The following is a 22,039-nucleotide window of genomic DNA, read 5'->3' on the forward strand; positions in this document are numbered from 1 at the left end:
CTAATTTTCCTCTATATATAACTTATGTAAAACAATGCAATCGCTACAATTAAACAAATGGAAAGAAGTAAAATGAGGGCGAATTAAGTCCCGATATTTATTGAACATAAAGTGACACCAATGCTTTTGATTGCTCATACTACCCAATTATGTCGGTAATCACATACTCCAGAACATAGCAAGGCATGTATATTGCATGGCCGTGACATGCTGAGCTGGCAATGCTGAACAAAGTGCAAGCTACAGCTGAAATCGAGTTGGCAACACAAGTCATTTGCTATTTTTTCTGACCCATAACTAAAGTAAACCAGCGCTTCATACTGTTCTAGATAACTTCTCTTTCCACTAAGACGCTTTGCATCTTTCCTGTAACGTTCTTTACCTTTTTTTATTACAGATACTCAGTTTTCTTATTTTTTTTTCCAGAGACCTAAAAACATTGAAGCCTAAGATGTTTAACCAGCAGCCAAAAAAAAAAATACTAATTGTCTGTTTCGTAAAAATATTCTAGTTTGTAGATATATACATACATATACATTATATATATATATATATATATATATATATATAATGTTATAATTAAAAATTTTAAAGGGGGTGGATTGGTAAGCCAGCGGGAGGCCTCGGTCAGATGACCAAAATTGGCGGGTCATCATATGACTAAATGACTAAGACCAGCGTCAGGAAACGCTTGTCCTGTTTCCTGACAAACCTTACCTAACCTAACCAATTTAAATTCGAAAATAATATAAAACCACTTAACTAAAACAGCTGTACTACATCTCAACTGCTTCGAAAATCAGTGAAGAATTTGTGGATTTTTTTTCTCCAGCAAAGCAACCGTTTATTCCATCGGGAATAAGTAAAATGTCTATATGCAGTGGCATTTGTTTCTTTTTCATTACTTTCAACATCAAACCGTCGACATTTAAGGATACCTTAGCTGAATGGCAGCCACTATATAATACCGTCGCTTCTATGATAAGGCTATAAATATTATCTCAAGTCATCCACAGCCTATTATAATAGTTAAGTAACAATGTCGTTAAGAACATTAACATTTGTAATATCAAGTTGTAAATAAAAGTTCAAGGAGTCGAGATTTATTTTTTATGGCAATCTGTATTTATGAATCCCATTATAGTATATATATTCTCAGAAGATCTTACAACGGCTTTGGTCTACTTTTCCTTTGTTCTATAATTTCCAAATACAATAAGTTATCTGAATGATTATACATTCTGCTTAGGGCCTTCCAGTAAGCCATTTGCACTTCTATTCACTATATTTTTCAGGGTGTGCCACTCTTTCCCTTGCAAACCCGTGCGCGTGGCAACAAAGGGCCAGGGGGACCAGATAATTACCAACAACCGAGGCCTGATTTCTCCCGAGGCCTTCACTGCCTCCCCTTCTGAAGCAGCTCCTCTAACGATCGTCTCGCCCCACAATAAGCTACACGCCACACGCGCCTAAGTTGAACCACAGGCCTACCTACAAAAAAAAGAAAATCCTACATAGCCTAATTCTGAAAGTTGAGTCATGTACTTTAGTCCAGTAAAACACAATGTCAGTCATATCCAACTACACTACTTTTGTAGGGTTTAGCTTTGGAAGAAAATGTTCAAGAAAGGATAAAATGTCAGGTTTCATGGAGGCAAAAGAAAAGTTTGGGAAGAGTTAAGAGGAGGCCTTTCTCGTGGACGCGTCACCCTCCCAAGATTTATTACTACTAACTTGTGGACGACGGGTAATGTGAGGGAGAACTCCATAAAAGTATAATTTTATGCGAATAAAATGAGTCGAGGATAAGAGTAAGAAGTACTCGGAATTTAAGAATGCATAAAGATTAATTTACATAAATATTATTTAGTGTCAAGGGGAATAAAAAACTATTTTACTGTGTGGAAATGAAAAGGTTTGCCAGTAAGGAGACCGAAATCTGAAGACTCCAGACCCTTACGCAGTTAATGAAGAGGAATTCACGAGGGAGGGAGCTATTTGGGCTACTGTAAAAGGTATTTAAGTAGTTAGATCAATATTACCTAACAGGGGAAAACCGGCAAACATATTTCAATATCCGTTCTTTTCTTCCTTCTGATACCGTATTATTAGCTATATACTTCTAAGGAAACATCATTTTTTTTTTTAGTATAATCGCATTTTACGGCTACTCTTATACACAACATTTTAATAAACTCTGAAAAGCAAGTTTTCTTGTCATTGTAGGGGAAAAATGTGCGAAAGAACGTGGCTACGGTTCTTGGCTCGCCTGCAAGACACCGTAACGGAGTGAACCTGATCCTGGCGCCAAAAACCCCAGACAGTGTCGTACCACCTTCCGTCCACCAATCACAACCTTACTTTAAATTTGCACTCTTTTGTCTAACCAATCGCAAAGCCATCCTTCAGAGAAGTTACGGAACCAATCGCAGTGATTATGAGAAGGGTGTGTGAGGCGGCAGCCAATCAGAACACTGAAGGTCGGAGGAGGCCCAATCAGATGCTGGTGAGTGGCGGCACACCTTCTGTGGCTCATTCGACGTCCCACCTGACCTGCGTCTCTGCATTAAAAAGCATTAAAAAAAAAAACTTACCTACCTTGAGTAGCCAGCTCGTAAAAAATACAACGTAGCCACACGAACACTGCCTTCAACTATGTAATTTGTCAGGCAAATATAACTGTTTTGTGTGGATACGTGTAATCAGCGAGATTCAATCAAGCTTCCATGAAATGGGCCAGACTAGGGTAAACACCAAAAATACTTTAGCTTTTTCCACGTCTACTAGCCTGCATGCCATGAAACAAAATACAGGGTTTAGTGGCTATTACTGCTTCCGTACGCATGCCATTTTGTAAGAGGAAGTCATTTATAATCTTATAACTAGATAAAAATTAGGTTAAAATAAAGGATGTTATTTTTGTTTACCTGTTTGCTCAAGTCTTATTAACACTATTGGGAAATAGACCTATTATGATATGATTTGATTACTTTGTAACACACCCAGTGCACACATTTTAACTTAGTACAGCGATTGAAATGCATGTACACAGGCATCATAAATTAGTTAATGTAGGTCGATTACTGTACTGCGGCGGTCTACATTCTCCTTACAATATATCATAATGCCCCATTTCTATTGTTCTTCAAATATTCTTTCCATGAATATATAAATCAAAGAATATCATCTAAGGAGACCGGGACATCCTGATCTTGACTTGGGATGCAAACTGCATATTTTTATTTTTTCTCGCCAAGGGTTGCAAATTATATATCTTCGACTTCTCGCCAAATTTAAGTAATGTTTTTCCTTAGTCAATCTCTATTTTAGCAGCACAAAAGAAAACTGAAGTAAAATTAAGTACATCTGTATGATTCTTTTCTCAGCACACTGATCCAGGTCCTTTCTTTTAGACATTATCATAAAATCTGTCCCTGATAGTTATATGTAACTCCTCAACATTAGTTGATAGCTGTGTGTAGGTACTCACCTAGTTGTGGTTGCAGGGGTCGAGTCATAGCTCCTGGCCCCGCCTCTTCACTGGTCGCTACTGGTCCTCAACATTAATTGATAGCTGTGTATAGGTCAACATTAGTTAGTTAATAGCTGTGTGAAGGTCCTCAACATTAGTTGACAGTTGTGTGTAAGTCCTCAATATTAGTTGACAGTTGTGTTTAAGTCCTCAACATTAGGTGTTAGTTTGTGTAGGTCCTCAACATTAGTTGATAGCTGTGTGTACGTCCTAAACATTAGTTGATAGTTGTGTGTAGGTTCTCAACATTAGTTGACAGTTGTGTATAAGTCCTCAACATCAGTTGACAGTTGTGTGTAGGTTCTCAACATTAGTTAGTAGTTGTTACGAAGTCCTCACAATTTCCCAAGTGAATTATCGCATGTTAAGTCTTGGCTTTGAGGTCATGTCATACGAGAGCCTCGTCCAATTCATCCTCCATTGAATGCTAAGATATTCTCCAACTACGAAAGCAAATGGATCTTGTGTCCCCATGTAGTCTGCTTCTATTAATATATTATGTAGCGTAAAGCCTCCCGACAGTAAACTACATGTTTTCTTTAAGCTATTAAAGGGCTGTTACACAGGTAGGTGTAGGTGTGTGTGTATATATATATATATATATATATATATATATATATATATATATATATATATATATATATTTTATATATATATATATATATATATATATATATATATATATATGTCGTGCCGAATATGTAAAACTGGTCAATTAGCAAGAACTCATTTAAAATTAAGTCCTTTCAGAAATTTTCTCTTATACGTTTAAATATATATTTTTTTCATTAATGTTAATGTAAAAATTTTTAATTTTGCAACAAAAGAATCTTAGAAAACTCACCTAACCTTATTATAACAAGAGCAATTTATTTTAGCCTAACCCAACTAAATATATTTTAAATATGTTTACAATAATTTAGTACTAAACAAACACAATCAAATATATTTTTTTTTGTTAGGTTCAAAATGATTTTGGCGAAATTATTGCATACACAAATTTTCAATTGTCCTATATGGCAAGATGAGCGTTGCTATTTAAGCCAAGATCGCAATTTCTGCCTATTCGGCACATTATATATATATATATATATATATATATATATATATATATATATATATATATATATATATATATATATATATATATATAAAGGATAACGTATTCTTTCTTGTAATCAGTAGGTAATTACAGCCTTAATAACCCTTAAGCAATCAATAAGCCTCTTTCAACTAATTTAACTATGGACTTAATAAAAAAATTTAAATTATGAGGATAAGAGAGGCAAGAGGTATGTCCCAGTTAATCTTCACTGCACTGATGTGATCCCTGACGTATTTTAATCACTCTTCCTTGCACTCTAATATAATGCAGCGTCACACACTTTGTTCTGTACTAGTTTCAATATCTTGCATATTGTTTATATAAGATCATGTTACACAGGAGAAAATGACATTCAGCTACGTTACGTTTTGCTATGTTGTGCAATTAATTTAAAACGTACTCTCAGAGTAAATTTGATTATATAATTATGAAAATTTGTTTTACGAAATATGACGTCAATTATATTATTTATACGCATACTGTACCTAGAATTTCAAATATACAAAAAACTACTGCAAATCGTTGAAATACGAAGGAAAAAAACCCTGGACTTCCCTGCAGGGCCCCAGGCTGCTCTCCCGACACCATGTATGAATATTCCATAATGACTGCTGATGCCGCTCGCTCCGTGCTAACTCAATCTACATGGACGAGGTGCAGGAGCTCCATTACACTACCTCTGACTTGTTTCATTATGTGTCTTGTAACATTTCACTTTATTATTACTGTTACATTCGTGGGGGAGCGCCAAATCCGCAGGGGTCATACAGCCCCTGAGGGAATGGACGGCAATTAGGTTAGATCCAAAGAAGGAGAGGTCAGGTAAAGTTCCTTGGATCAAAAGCCCCCCTCACCGATGTCAAGGAACCTCTTTATGGGGATTTCACTCCTACGTTTGTGGAGTATCTCTAAGGAACAGAAACTAACACAAAACAAAACAAAAAATAAAAGAAAGCTTAACGAAACTAATAAAAAATGAAAACTAATCCATAAACACATTCAAAATTAATCCATAAACACATTTAAAACAAGAGCAGCTATACGAGACATAATACAATTAACACTCCGTAACCAACATGTGGCCGCGGCGCTAATAATCAGGTTGAGTGCCCCAGCCTGGCCACTGTGGCCACACTTCTGCATATCGGTGTTCAGGAAACATTTACTAAGCGGATGCAGATAACTGTGGCTCCACCCTCTCGCTAACTCACCAGATACCACACTAATCCCTCACACACCCTACCTATCACCTCCCTGCCACTCGCAAACATCTAACTGAGCATCAAACCGACGTATCCCAATGGTATTTTTTTCCTTCAAAATTATTATATATGATTATATCATGGGAACAAAAGCTGTTTTCCTGCAAGATTCCATAACACAGTATAAATTTATAAGACGAGAAAAGGACCTAAGTGGTAAGCATAACACAAGGAATATCACAGGTTACGCACATCAACCTAATAACCAGGGTTATGTATGAACATCTTACACGTTAAACACTGCATTCAGGTTTGTGACCAAAGTCCTGAAACTTTTGTGTAACGTATGACGCGTAAACATATCCAGAACTATAAAAAGTCCAGAGACTCCTGGAGCTAAACAGCCTACAAAGAAACTTTAAAGGAGCTAAACTTTAATATTAAAAGTACATCACTAGGGTAAAATGTTAGAAAGGAAGGGCAGGCTCAAGAGGGCATAATGAAAGTTAAATACGAAAAAATAATCATAAGGATGTCAAATAGTACTTCTTCAGTTTCAGGGATGTTAGGAAGGACGACCGGGATGAGAAAGTGGTAAAACATTCAATACACAATTTTAAGAATAGGTATGGTTAGTTCCATTAGTGACTTCATGAGTGAGAGGCAAGGTCAGGGAGAAGAATCGATCCCAGTAGTCAAATCTAAGGAAATAAAACTAGGAGTACGTGAAGTATTGAAATCTGTCAGCCTAAGTGTGTGTGTGGATGGCAGGGGTGGAAAGGGGAGGGGTTGCAATGAAAAACTGAGAGTACTTATAATACTTACATAAAAGTCAACTTATAGGCTACAAATTATTATTATTATAATCAAGGGGGAAGCGCTAAACCCGGAGGATTATACAGCGCCTGGGGGGGATGTTGAAGGCATTCAGGCTTAATTCGGGGAACTGGAGCACAGATCTAATTCCCTAAATCAAGAGCCCCTCACCAACATCAAGGAACCTTCCTTGAGGGGTATAGGCTACAAAGCCATTCTCATTGGACTAAAAGAAATTGTAATGATGACAGAGGCAACGAGAATCCCTATCTAGGGAAAAAGAATCAACCCCCCATCCCTAGCTAATGATACACCACCAACACTGCAGCTGCTCCGACAATTTGGCACCGTCACTAGCAATGTAAAGAGGAAATTTTCGAATACCGATTATCTAAGCATTTTTAACATTGTAGTCGGGACTCATAACGCATTATAATCATGGACATGAAAGATTTTTTTTTTACAATTAAGCAAAATGAGCAAAGTCCCTGAGAGTGAACATTACTGGGGAAGCGATCATCAACCTTAGAACATTATCATTATAAATAGTTTAAGCTGCATATATTCCACGTAACCTAGAAAAACTAACACCAGCTCCATAACCAAACTTTGCTGTCTATACCATCATTGTACTAACCTGTCCACTGATTATCACAAAACTGATTATCACAATAACTTAGCTGAAACTAAAGATGACAATTTAAGATGAAAACTAGACGTTTCCGTCCGCTGTGAACCATTATAAATAACCAAGGACAGACCGGAACGTTGTACAATTTTAATTTCAAAATTTGTGGACACAGCTTTTAGCTAGGTCAGACCGAGGTAAACCAAACAAACGCAAGGCCGCAGGGGTAGCAATTCCTTGCCAAATGTCAGGTGGCACGCTGAGAGTAGAGAAGCAATGCGAGTGGAGTGTCAAGTACATATTCCAATTCTGGCCTAAAGTAATCTGAATAACTAATGAAATAAATCATCCATACACCTAAAAGTTGTTTGGAAGTTAGCCATTGTAGAATACCAGTTCCTATTTCATTTATATTCATTCTTTTAATGACGCTTACATCTCTGCCTGAGACTTTTTTTTAGGTTCATGCGATCTGCCCCCTCCCCCCTTTCCCCATTTCCATTCATTTTCAGATGCACTCTTTCTAATATGCTCTACCGTAGTAAATCTATTTGAACCTAATCTTGCAAAGCCTAGTCTAAAGAATCTTCATCAATTTCAGCCACATTTCCCATTATGCGGTCGACTGAAACATTCTTCTATAAATATATATAAAAAATATAGTGACTCAGAATAAGTGACGTACACATTTAAATAACTAAAAGGCTGACTCTGGTCCACACATTCAAGTTTTGTGACTAGTTTCACCGTGTGGTGTCTCCCAGACGAGCCAGCCACACCACCAGTCTTAGTGACCTTGGGAGTCCAGCCCACCACATCCACTACATTTTTAGAATCCAGACTTCCTTAATACAATGATACGTGGAATCTAAAGAATTTTGTCAGATTTGAATAACAGTAACAATTAATATTCTTTTTAATAAAACATATACATATACATTTTGTTTGTTTAATACTCAAAATGACCAATAGCAATTCATTATTGTATACATCTAGTAAACCTGTAAATGCAGTCAACTCCTACTAGATTATCCACATACGTTCTCTTAAACATTTCGCCTGTCCACATACACAAAAACGGAATGGGAGAGAGAGAGGCATACGTGCATGCACACACAAAAGCATAGAGTAGTAGGGGGTTGACCTATGACCTGGTAATTTTCAAGCAAACATTACCATGGGATCCCAGACGCCTTAAAAAAACTAATGATTATATGCGTTTGGCAAGCATCAGGCCATATGCTGGAAAGACTGCAATTCATTTCAAATGTAATTACCTATTTGTAGCTACAAGAGCACAGCTATGATCCTGGTGTCTCGTCTTCGGCAATTAATTATCATAATGTTTAAACTTCCTAATGATCGTAGCACTTAATACCTCATCTTTTAATAAATTCTATTGCTCCACCACTAAAATGTTTTTAGATCTCTCAGACAGTACATTATTACCCTCACTCACCTTGGCCTAAATCAAGAGCCCACCAACCCTTCCCCTCGATCTTAGCCTATCTATTTTAACTTTTTTCCTAGCTAGCTAACACTACATCCTTTTTCCAAACCTGCCCAACCCCACACCCTAACTCTAAATCTTCTGAGTAATTTTTGGAAATTCTAACTCGGCCGGCATTTCCATATCTTGTGAATCTGACCTTACACTACGTTTAAGTACTAACCAAATAAGTGCTTAACTTTACAAACCAACTTATTCACCATTGTCGTCTTGTACTGACGACCTAATACTGCGTCTAAGAAATAATATAATGGAAAGGTAAAAAAAATAGTTTCCCGGAAGGCTTTCACTATTGGGTACTGCATCTGAAATTTTAATAAATATTACACAATCAATGATTTAGTCTAGTGTAAAACAAAAGCTGAATATTCTTCCCTACCTTCTCTATGAAGGATTTACTATTATACTAACCTCTCATCGCAGGCGCAGTGGTTTATAGTACCGATGCTCCAGTTCATGAGGCTATATTTATTCTCGAAGGAGCCAATATAATAGGGACAGTGTAGGTCATGCTGACGACAACACTTGTCTGCCCCAGAGGAGCCTCCCAGTTCTCCATATACAGAAGCGCTGTAGCCGGCGCCGCACCACTTGGTCGACGGAAAGAATCGCATGTGTTCCAAAACTGCCCGTCGCGACCTGATTACAAGACACACACATGCTACTTACCCATGTCCTTACCGCGCCCTCTTGCAAACACGCCACGGTCACCCTTCACCTCGCATCAACCCTCAGAGCACCAAGTGCCACAGAGAAACCATCAAACCACAAGAGACATCTGTGGAGCGTATCGAATGAACAAACCTAAAAACTCAGTCCTCGAGGAGCAAACCATCTTCCACTTACCTTTCATCACAGATGCAGTGGGAGGCGGTGGTAAGATGAGAGTTGTAGATGCCGAATTTGGTTTGCAGTCCTCCGATGTTAAGAGGGCAGCGGTCGTGCTTGCGGCAGCAGGCATCAGCATTGACAAAGCCATCAAGGTCCTTGTAAGAGTTTGCCAGGTCGTCATTACCACACCACTTGGTCCCCGGCAAGATGAGCAGCTCGTTCAAAATCCATCGCTTGCGCCTGCGTCAACACCACCGTCATCCAACTTTTCACCCCATTTGTTTACGTATTTATTTTCATATCCTAAACATGACAAATGTTCAACAAAGCCCACTAGCAGTATCTTCCTTTCGCCGGGATAGTTGTCACCACAATTAACAACTGCCACAGGAAACTCAACCGCCCAGATTTGCCGCAATTCACTTAAATACCAATTGACATAACTAGTATGTGACACAAAAGTGTTGGTTTTCATCTTCCTTACACACACACACATATATATATATATATATATATATATATATATATATATATATATATATATATATATATATATATATATATATATATCTGAAAGAATAGAGAAATTCCAAGCGCTTTCGTGACTACTCACATTATCAAGGAACATAGTTCCTATATATATATAAGTCACGAAAGCGCTTGGAATTTCTCTATTCTTTCAGAGAGAGAGGGGGAAGGGAGATTTACACAGCTGAATTTACAGGCTAAGAGATGTTATTCTACATGAACTCTTAGTCTGTTGTGGGATGCGACTCACAACAGTCGGCTTACACTCAGGTACCTATTTACTGTTAGGTAAACAGGGGCAATTGTTCGGCAATTGTTCGGGGATCGAACCACGGACCCCTCAGTATTTAAGCTGCAGCCGCTACTAACTACATAGGAACATCTCCATACACATTTTGGGGTTGTGTGGAGTGAAAATTTACGAGACTTGGAGGTAAATAAGTTTCCAGTAGGAATAACAGGATTGAAGAGTTCATGAAATGCGAACAAGAAAAAAAACTTTAAAAAGAGGAAATAAACTGCTATTAAAAATTAGTAAAAGTGAATTGCGGCAGAGTCCAGTAGTACACAAACTGGCGAATTTTAAATAAGCATGCAATTACTGAATGGAAATATAAGCATTGGTTGGAGTGGTCGAGAGTATGTTTGATGGATGCTCAAGTCTCGACTTACCTTTCAAAATGTTCGTCGCAAACTACTTATAACTTCTTCCGAAATCCCCCTACACCACCTTCCATTTACCTCAACCTTATCGTGATCCATTCTTCGAACACCCAAACCATCTCAACATTTATCCCGCTCCCTGAATAATACCTTTCATAAGATTGTTTAAGCAGTTACATGTTTGTAGCCACAGGAGGAAACTATGCTCGTGGTGTCCCCCTAAGCATTAGGCGTCATTTTTAAAGTTTGTAGCATATTGTATTGTTTCTTTATTAAATAACTATTTTAGTATATTACTTAACTGTCTACTTTTATATCAGTCACATATAATGGGTTTATTTCATATCATCTACTTAATCTTGTTTGTATTTTTTCTTCATCCTCAAAACTCTTATCTTGCAACATACGTCATTGTACGTCATCACTTTTACAAAAGGTTCAGATAATAAAGAATATCCATAGTACTGATGGTGTGTTTGTTGCCTTATCTCCCTCGAGTTGTTTCTTGAGTGATGATGCACACAAAAGGCCATCAAAACTTAAAGTTTGACTGTTTTTTGTTCCAGCCTCACAAACCTAGTTTATATTCCTTTATAATCTTCATATTACAATATGTTTTAAGTCACTGTCTAGTCACAATTTAGTTTATTAGGTTGTGATATATTTGTCAGGACACGGGTAAATTTCTCTTGATGCATTAATGATGATCCGCTCCGTGATTAACTGCTGGCTTACTAGTGCTGAATATTACTGATTAAACAACCGCTGGCTTGTCTAACATTCTGTATGCCCATGGTTAAGTATTCACTGTTTTTTACCAATGCCAGAGTTTCAACCTCTTAAAAACTAAGGACCACATTTCCGTGTCCAAGAATCTTTTTTTATTATTATCACTTGAGGGTCATGAAGGCTGCGTGTAACCTGTATACCAACAGCCAAGAATACTTTAATCCCTTAAATTGAAATTAGAATACTTTCTCAGTATATACACAGATACATATCTCTCGATGTATATAACCCTTCGTTAGTATATGTTCTTATCTTTGGTTAAAATTTCTGACGTTTAAATTTCAACATATATTTTGCATTTTAATTTTTTGTAGCATATGGGTTTTTATATTTTAAATCACTATCTCTAATGCACGTCCAATTCTGGTTTCGTTCCACTCTTCATACAGAGTAGTTTCCCCTCTAATGTTATGTCATCAGTGCATATTTATTAAATTTTGTTTCAGACGCAGGATATCTGGGTTCTTCTCGTTAGCTCTAGCCTAATTCCTGTAGAGCTTTATTGTTAGAGTGAGAGAAAGAGTGAGAGAGAGAGAGAGAGAGAGAGGGAGGTGACGGGGGGAACGAGTAATAAGATGCGAGGCTGAGCATGTGAGAGACCCCGACATAACACTAGAAAATATTTAAAAAAATCGTCCCAGTTTATCAGAATACGATGTTTCTGACAGATGGTTTCTACCTTTTATTTTTTTAATAGATAACAAAACGCATTAGCTTGAGAAAATGTGCGTTAATCTTTATAGCGGCTAAGTTTCCAGTGGAAGTTGTCTTTGTGGCGGCTACCAGACGCTCCAACATGACAGATGTAACGATGGACAGTACAAGCATACATGTATTACAGTTACAGCACATGCTACACTACTGTGACAACTACAGCACAGCATACACCGTACTGTAACTTCCGCACACACACACACTGGTGAGAACTACAATATAATCTTCACACACACTAATGTAATAAGTAGAGTACAAGTTATACATAGTACTCGGGCAACTAGAGTAGAGGATCAACATAGACACTTCTGTAACAGCTACAGTACAGGGTACACATACACTACATCTACACTACAAGCTACACACACATTAACAACTACAGTACATGGTACACACACACACACACACACGTGACAAATATGGTACAGGCTACTCGTAAACACTACTGTGACTACAGTATAGACTAGACATACTACTATGACAACTACAGTGCAGGCTACACACTACGATGACAGCTACAGTACAGTTTACACTATTATAACAACTACAGTACAATTTACATTATTATGACAGCTACAGTACAGTTTACACACACACTACTCTGGCATCTACATGACAGGCAACACACCCACTTACAACTAGTGTAGGCTACATATATTGAACATAAAAAGCCTTAAATAATACTGCTGAACAATGCCAACTATAAAGGCAAAACACTACTGTAAACAAGTGACACTACTCATTAAGCAGAATACATGTGTGCAACATAGGGCAGAATGCAAATAATTTCATTCACATACTTGGTGGATAATGCATCTGACAAATTAACAATTATCAACGGTTAATAAAATCAGATAAAGTAACTCAAAATAAGTTGATCAGTACCCAGTGTAAAGAGGAAATCAAGTTGATAAGCACTTAAGAGTTCTACAAGAATTACTACCGCTTGCTATAATTAAGGTCTTCGTGCAATAGCAAATGCAGAGGAAAACTATAAAAATAATAATTAAAAAAAGTACTCCTTGTCTATGAAGTATATAGATTAAGATCTACAGATTTAAATCAAATTAATCTAATCTATAAAATTATAAAAGAATAGGAAAATGTATATTTTTTTTCTGGCTGTGATTATTATATTCGTTAAAAGTACTAGACTGCTGGCTATGCCATGCAAACTACTTTAAGACAATATAAAAATATTTTTTGTCTAAATTCTTCAAAGTAATATAATCACTTAAGATTATCAAATCGCAGATTTAGCATTCATTTATTTAAATAAAGAAAATATTGTCTTTTAAGACAGAATGTTTACGAGTTCTTATATACATGATCAAAATAAATGAAAATGCATGCACTGTAATTCTAATATAAACAAGCAAGTGCCCTATTATCTAGGATAGCTAATGTATTCTTTTACAACAGCCGCACGCAAACTGTCTAGTTACAGCACCCAGCTATTACAACTTAGTTTTGTCTTGGATGTACAGGCATAATGCCGACAGGTATGGATATGAAGACACTATGCTGAACAAGCTTTTACTGGGACAATGATAAAGCTCTTCCTTGAGCGAAGTTTTGTATCACTTAAAGATTGTGTTCTAAGAGTCGTCCTGACCACAACCTGCTAACACTACAGATTCGAGAATCACCACAAGCCTACTGATGGAACTTCAAAGGCAAAAATTAGACACAACCTCGAGCACAAGCTCAAATGAAACCTCCAATACAAGTTCATAAATGGAACCTCAATAACAAGAGCAGAAACCTCAGCTATAGCTTCAAAGAATGTCTAGTTTAAGCTCAAAGATAACCAGTTGTAAGTTGAGAACCTCGGTTGTAAGCTCAAAGAACCTTTGCTGTAAGCTCAAAGACCTCAAGTGGTTTGACAAGTTCTACTGAAGGATAAAACGGGGATATGCGAGGCGAGAGTGTGGAGGCGTGAAGCAGCGGTAAGAACATCTCACATGACCAAGTCAGCCTTTGTGGTCGACGACCACAGCTACCGCTGCCATGGCCATGAATTTGTTAGGTTTACAGCCTGGCCACTGCACGTGGGTCATTCAAGACAATTCACCTAGCTCTCAAGTATACTTCAATCCCTAAATTAAGGATTCAAGTAAACTTTCAATGTATATACACAAATACACCTGTGTATATACACTGTTGCCATGGTCGTCGACGCACTTAAAACTAAGAGGCAACGTGCATGTCATACATTTTAAATATCAAGACATTTTGATAGGTATGAATCAAGAAGGTGATAGTACAGTACAGTAGTTCATTTTATGAGAATTACCTAGACAGAATTCCCAGGGAAAGTTTTATAAAGCAGAACAAGAACACCTTTTATACTGATCACACAGGAAATATTACTGTACTTTTCAAATGCATTTATCGCCTTGGTTTGCGGGAAAATCATGCACTTTATATTTATATATAGCATGAGATATGCACAGGTTGCAACGACTGTGGAGTAAGGTAATGTAAACTTACCTGGAGTGTGTCAGAGTGTGTTGGTTATGAGTAGACTTTTCCATCTGCCTCCTCGCCTTTACTGCCTTCCGTACCCTCCGGTGGTGAGCCTTGCACTATACATAAAGAAAATTACCCCAATGAATATATTTTTTTTTTTTTGGCCGAGAAAATCGTCCAGATATTCATTTATTGGCAAAAACAGCTCACCATAAATTAGGATAGAAGAAGAGTGAAGCGTGTGAGGTGATGATTACCTGTGAGCGGAGCTCCCTGAAGTGAGTGATGGGTCTCAGGTATTCTGGCAACTGACTCTCACTGTCCAAATGCACGAAGGTTACGTTGTGTAGCTCCCCAGACCATGAACCTTCACAAGGATAACATTTTATCATCTCATGTGCTCACTCACAGCATTATAGTACTACCAAATAAACTCACTCGAGGCAAGAAAAATCTACAAAATCATTTCTTGTCGTCACTTCACCACTTCTTTGCAAACTCACAAGTCTTGATAATATTACAAGTCTACCACTGAGTTTAACTAGAGAAACTAACGTTCGAGGTAAACAAACTATTACAATTTTCCAGCACCTCCTTTTCACAAATATCAGAAGCAGGGTAATATAAAAAAAATGCCGTGAGTGATCAGCAAAGTAAATAATAACACAGAAAAAAAGCAAAAATCTAACAAGTGACCGTCCATCTCGTCAATGAAAACCCTTAACATCATGCAAAATCTTATAATTTTCCAGTAACTTGTGAGACTAAAATGAACCTTTAAAGAACTATAGAAATATATTAGTTCCCGCACACCTCTTTAAGAATACTGTACAGCTGAATACTACAACACGCTCAAGAGTTTTGCAACATCGAACAAATATTACTTTTAATTCTGTTCTTAACACTTATAATCAATGATTATCTGTACAAATGTTAATATTATATATTCCTGTTTTGGATTTATTCTTAAAAGTTACTCCTATAGGCTTATTAAACTATCATGGGCAGTTCTAACGTGCACAGATAATTAAATGTAATAATGTAGAATTTGGAAATAATAATTTATAATTTAGTTATATAGTACATAACGTTAGAATAGCTTTAATGGCGTGGTTTTCATAGGCAGGATTCCAATCTCAAGATAAGGTTTTTTGAATGAATGACATCAAAATTTCGTCGTACAAGCATGTCACATACCAGCAGGTATGTTTCTGGCAGTCTCCACGTCATCCTTGAAGGTATCCAAGAAGAGGCTTACTTCAGTGGGGTCAGATGTAATTTCACAGTCTCTGAGCGACAGGCCGTCCACACTTGTGCTGTCAGTCACTTCTCCAACCATGATTAATGTCAGCAAGTGACGATGGTGGCTCACCTGCCTTAAGACCAACCCACTGTGGAGGACATAACATTATTATTATTATTATTACGAAGTAGTTTTGCAGGGCTAGAATATAAGGGACACTAAAGGAAGTAATACTGAGGATAGTCAAGGAGAGGTTCTTGAGATATCGAGATGTGTAAATTTAAGTGGATGAACAACTAGGAGGATACAATGGTCTAGAGTCTAGATGGAGGATCGAGCCTACAACATTCCTTGCCTGAATGAGGCCCACGGGTTTGTTAGGCGCTCCATATATATCAGGTATTAACATTATCAGTACTGTACATATTAAAAATAAGGCTGAAATGTTAAGAAAAATAAATTTACAAAATATGAAGAGGTGCAAAAGTTTAGTAAACTGTGCTATAGTAGGCATGTATATATATATATATATATATTATATATATATATATATATATATATATATATATATATATATATATATATATATATATATATATATATATATATATATATACACACACACCTTGAGAAGAATGAAGTATATCTAATCATTATTTAATTGTAGACAATAATAAAAAAAAAGTGGAAATAGAATAAAAGGAAATGAAAAATACAAGAGGAAGATGGAATACGAGGAAAACGGCGGAAGTGGATGTCAATAAGTGGTTTAAACAGAATGAAAAGTTCACTTAGGAAGTTTGCAATGAAGATGTAGAATAGATGCAAGTTGATTTAAAATTGTAGCTTAATTATGTGAAGGTTCGTATTTACAGAAGTGTAGATGTAGAGGGGAAAGATAATTAATTGATGGTTGATGATGATAGTGGCAAAGTAAAAACAAAGTTGGCATATGTAAGTGTTTTACAATTATAAAATTATACAATCCAATATATAAGAAAGAAAAGATAAGAGTAAAAAGGTGAACAGGCGCCAATGAAGAGAAAATGAAAAAATATATGAAGCATTTTATGGACTTGAAAACGCATACAAAGATAGGGAAGCATTGTTGTTGGGTTAGTATGGAATAGGAGAGACGTTGCTGAAGGCCGTATGAAGCTTTTATGAGTAAGGCTCAATTTGGAGTGTTTATAAACAGGGTTGTAAAAAGTCAATACAATGCCATTAGGGATACGTGCGGTCTCTAGATAACGAATGAGATATAAAGTGGAAGCTGTCATGAGTTAATGGTCTTTAGATTACAGTGCTACTACGAGATTCAGAAGCTGGTGGAGGAGCATTTACAGATATGATAGGATGATAGTGCCCCTGCTGGATGGTTGCTATCTATTGAGTGTAAATATCCACACATACACACAAAAAAATCAACACATTAGTGTATTAACACATTATCAAGAAATAAATACTGTATTCATCACGGGCTTAGCGTACTTCGGAAATATCATCCTCTGATGTATTACCTTGCGTGGACCTCACGGCAAATTATTACCAAATCTGTTGTAAGAGGAATACATCACTCGACTCCTCTTGCTGCTGCAGTAGTAATATGTAATATTCAGCAGCCCATATAGTTACGTTATCATACCGATGCAAATTATTTTTTCATCATCTAAATTGATAGAAAATGGCTCCTAAATGAAACGGCAAGATGAAAAGTGAAATGAGAGAACCCGCAATATACTGTTACCTTACTGTCATTATTCTATAAATATTGAATATTATATGAGAATAATGTTTTTCTGCTGCATACATGTTATTGCTTCTGAAATACTTTTGAATATTACGAAATACGTAGTGTGGCATTCCAACTAGCAAATTTTATCAAGAAAATGAGTGATCACTCAAATGATAAGAGACGTGGAGACGCCCCACTGTTTTTTTTTTTACTGGTATGTAAGATGTCCTGCGCGGGGCCTTAGTCTATGGCTGGCCAGCAAGTGTGGTTTTTGCTAACAAATCTGGCTTTTTTTTATAATGCCTCAAGGATACCTGGCCAGCCACCTTTCTACTCGTGTAGAGAGTAACTTTTTTTTGCAGTTAACATACAGGATAAGCCCTGTTCCTTACAAATAGATATCGCATATGCTAGACTACACTTATATTAGAACAATACACTGAGGCAAATAAATCTAAGTATACAGTTAAGCTTAAACTACGTACAGGAATTGTGGACGCCACATACGGACAAGTTAAACCTACGAAAGTAAAAGACTGGGCAGGCGATGAAAAATGACCCCAATAAAAAGTAGGGGCGCCGTTGGTACACTAAGGGAAAACACCATAAGTGTCCGGGGCCCAAGACTGTTCAACAGCCTCCCATCAAGCATTAGGGGAATTGCCAATAAACCCCTGGCTGCCTTCAAGAGAGCTGGAGAGATACCTAAAGTCAGTGCCGGATCAACCGGGATGTGGCTCGTACGTTGGACTGCGTGCGGCCAGCAGTAACAGCCTAGTTAATCAGGCCCTGATCCATCGGGAGGCCTGGTCATGGACCGGGCCGCGGGGGCGTTGATCCCCGGAATAACCTCCAGGTAATCCAGGTAACCTCCCATTAGGCTGGCTGAACCTATATACCAGGATCTCTGAACCCACATGCCGAGAATAGGCTACCAGGAAGTGAGACAATGCTGTAGGTCGATGTAATCTAAATTATCGAGGCTTTGATCATCCCACACTGGTGTAATAAGCCAGTATCATTGAACCCGCATGTAGGGATGAGTGAACCCGCGTAACGGTGAGTGAACCTGCATGCCGGGAAGTGAATCTTTGTAACGGGTTCACTTGTCTCGATAACCTGAATGAATGAACCCGCATACTTAGGCGAGTGAACCCACATGCCGAGTCACCGAACCCACATATCGCCACTGAACACATACTGGGGCCAGTAAACCCACTTATCGAATCGCTTAAACCAGCATTCTGAATCCGTGAACCCCACTTATCGTCACGGAACACGTATATCGGGGCCAGTGAACCCACATACAGGGACCAGTGAACAAACATACCGGGACCAGTGAACCCACATGCTTGATCACAGGAGATGGACGGCTGGCCAATATCTTTGAATCAAGAGGCCTGCACCAGCATCAATCAAAGGTGTACAGTATACACAGGACACCCCCCCCCCAAAAAAAAAGGGGGGGACTAGTGCCAAACTTGCACACGAAAATCACTCCCTATGAAAGCAAGACTCGGCAGACGATGCAACTTCCCCCCAATGAAAAGAAGGGATGTCACTAGCACAAGAGACAACACAATAAGTGTAAGGCGCCCAAGACTGTTCAACTGCCTCCCAAGATACATAAGGGGGATTACCAATAGACCCCTGGCTATCTTCAAGAAGGCACTGGACAGGCACTTAAAGTCAGTACCTGACCAACCGGGCTGTGGGTCGTACCTCCGGTTGCGTGCAGCCAACAGTAACAGCCTGGTTGATCAGACCCTGATCCACCATGAGGCCTGGTCACGGCCGCGGGGGCGTTGACCCCCGAAACCCTCTCCAGGTAAACCCACTTCCAATGACCTATAGGCAACGAATGCCTAGTTGAAAATTTATTAAGAGATTTTTTTTTCCTTTAGAAAATTACAAGGCGGCTTATTGACTTCCTATGGAACATGTTCCTCGTATAACTTTTATTAATGTTATTGTCAAAATTAGTTTTACTTGGGCAATGAGAGGTGCTCAGGTTCGCTTCTAGGAATGGCAAGTTAGATCCAGTCTCGTGGATCAAGAGCCCTCCATGGGCCTCAAAGAGCCTCTCCCTTGAACCGACAATTACCAAAATATTAATATAGACTTAAATGTAAACCGTAAGTTGCTTACCTTTCACTTCCCTGCTGGCGACCCACCGATGTCTGCTTGCCGGTAACACCATTATAGTGGAGTCTGATCTCGTGCTGCCCGTCACTAAGGTCATCTTGAGCTATGAAATTAGGCATCCTGTGACCTGCTGCTGTAAGACAGGTCAGCAGGCAACCCAGGGCGTACAACTTTACACTGAACGTATTCATGTTTTTTTCTTTAAATCAAAATTTTTGTAAAATATATCTACGTTACTAGTTCATTTACAATGAGGTAAAACAAAGGAAGTTTGCCAACGCAATGGATAAAAAAAAAAAAAAAGATTTTGTTTCAGTGAGAGATAAAGATGAGAAGGACGACACACACCCTCCGCTGGTCGGGGTGAGAGTAAACTGTGACCCACGTGGCCGGTGCTTTTATAGTCTCGTCACCGCTAGAAAGTTAGGTTACCACTTCTCATTCTCTTTTCTCCGCTATAAACGAAAATACCACTCGTTCACCTTATTACACGTCTAGTACATTGTGAGATAAAAATAATTTGTTTTTCTAATAAGTGAATTCTCTTGTTTTAATTGATAAATCAGGTAGACAGGATAATTAAAGTAGGAGAATCTAGCAAGGATGTGAGTGGGCTGACATGTGTGACGTCACAGGTGGTGCGATGCGAGGGGCGGAGTCTTCATGGTGGAAGGTCCAGAAGTTTTTTTATTTAGTCAGTGAGGGAGGAGGAGGGAGGGTCTGGGGTCTTACACTACTGGCTGTATCGCATACCACCAGATGCAGGTAATCTACAAGCTTACAGCACCCACGCTGTAACATGAATAAGCTGGCTACACCTCAGCTGTCAGCTTCCGCTGGTCATCTCCGGGAAAGCCGGAAATCTCCCACTTGTTTTATTTACATCTTTCCAAGAGGAGTAGATGCTGCTGCTGGATTCTTGAGGTTTGTTACTTCGGTAGTTTATTTCTGAATGATTTACTACAGCGGCAGTAGCAGTACTGTTATTAAATAAAAAATAACACCCAGGCAGTTTAACCTTGAGATGGAGTGGGTAACATTGCTCACTATCTTAACCTATCATTACTATACAGCTCACATATATAATGCAATCATAACGAAATTACTATGATCCTCTGTATGACCAACAAAACTAGCGATTGTTTTAACACTGTATAATAATAATAATAATAATAATAATAATAATAATTATTATTATGAAGGTTATTGAGGTGACTATATGAGTCAGCATCTTGTGGAGTCACATTAGACCTGACGAGTCAATCTCTTACCCTTCAACAGGTTGAATGTTCTCTTGAAATATTTCTAACTTCAAATTATTTGTTATTTGTGTACTTACCTATTTGTGATTGCATGGGTCGATTCATAGCTCCTGGCCCCTCCTCTTCGCAAGTCGCCACTAGGTCCAGTCTCTCCCTTCTCCATGAGCTTCATCATATCTCAGGTCAGAGTAACTCAGGTCAGATCACTGACAGTGATAAGGAAATGTGTGAACTTTTCAATTCTTACTTCCTCTCAGTTTTTACTCAGGAAGATACTAGCGAAATTCCAGAAATAATAGATTATGTAGAACAGGACAATAATAAACTATGCACGATTGCGATAACAAGTGACATGGTCCTCAGACAAATAGATAAATTAAAACTTAACAAATCCCCAGGTCCTGATGAATTGTTTGCAAGGGTGTTAAAGGAATGTAAAGAGGAACTTAGCAAACCTTTGGCTAATCTTTTCAACATATCACTACAAACTAGCATAGTGCCTGACAAGTGGAAAATGGCGAATGTAATACCTATTTACAAGGCAGGTGACAGGTCCTTGGCTTCGAACTATAGATCAATAAGCCTTATCTCCATAGTGGGAAAATTTATGGAATCAATAATTGCCGAAGCAATTCGTAGCCATCTCGAAAGGCATAATTGATTAATGAATCTCAGCACGGTTTTACAAAGGGGCGTTCCTGTCTTACGAATTTACTAACTTTCTTCACTAAGGTATTTGAGGAGGTAGATCATGATATTGAATATGATATTGTGTATAGGGACTTCAGTAAGGCTTTCGATAGAGTTCCACATCAGAGGCTACTGAGGAAACTTAAGGATAGACTGAGGACCCTGAATCTGCAC

General features: G+C 38.0%; 2 protein-coding genes across 5 annotated transcripts in view; one reads left to right on the plus strand and one right to left on the minus strand.

Annotated features, from left to right (window-relative positions):
• The window catches only part of LOC128686824 (group 3 secretory phospholipase A2), a 36,910-nt gene extending 16,642 nt beyond the window's left edge, over positions 1-20,268 (minus strand). The window contains exons 1-6 of one of the 3 annotated variants that reach the window (XM_070089414.1): positions 19,917-20,268; positions 15,988-16,181; positions 15,048-15,157; positions 14,812-14,906; positions 9,205-9,432; positions 601-1,491 (exon numbers count right to left, since the gene is read on the minus strand). In XM_070089414.1, coding sequence (XP_069945515.1) covers positions 1,488-1,491; positions 9,205-9,432; positions 14,812-14,906; positions 15,048-15,157; positions 15,988-16,181; positions 19,917-20,104 — 819 coding nt within the window. In that variant the 5' untranslated portion in view covers positions 20,105-20,268 and the 3' untranslated portion in view covers positions 601-1,487. Of the gene's footprint in view, positions 1-600; positions 1,492-9,204; positions 9,433-9,639; positions 9,865-14,811; positions 14,907-15,047; positions 15,158-15,987; positions 16,182-19,916 lie in introns of those variants that run through there. The other 2 variants (XM_053773953.2, XM_053773960.2) reach the window with 2 other exon arrangements.
• Positions 1-22,039, plus strand: part of Bet5 (blocked early in transport 5) — a 550,922-nt gene that overhangs the window by 460,896 nt on the left and 67,987 nt on the right. Inside the window, exon 1 of one of the 2 annotated variants that reach the window (XM_070089896.1) lies at positions 20,647-20,837. The exons of the other annotated variant lie outside the window; for it this stretch is intronic. The gene's annotated coding sequence lies outside the window, so the exon portion shown is untranslated. Of the gene's footprint in view, positions 1-20,646; positions 20,838-22,039 lie in introns of those variants that run through there. 2 annotated transcript variants of the gene reach the window in all.

This window comes from Cherax quadricarinatus, chromosome 1 (genome assembly GCF_038502225.1).
Source record: "Cherax quadricarinatus isolate ZL_2023a chromosome 1, ASM3850222v1, whole genome shotgun sequence".
Taxonomy (NCBI): Eukaryota; Metazoa; Arthropoda; class Malacostraca; order Decapoda; family Parastacidae; genus Cherax; species Cherax quadricarinatus.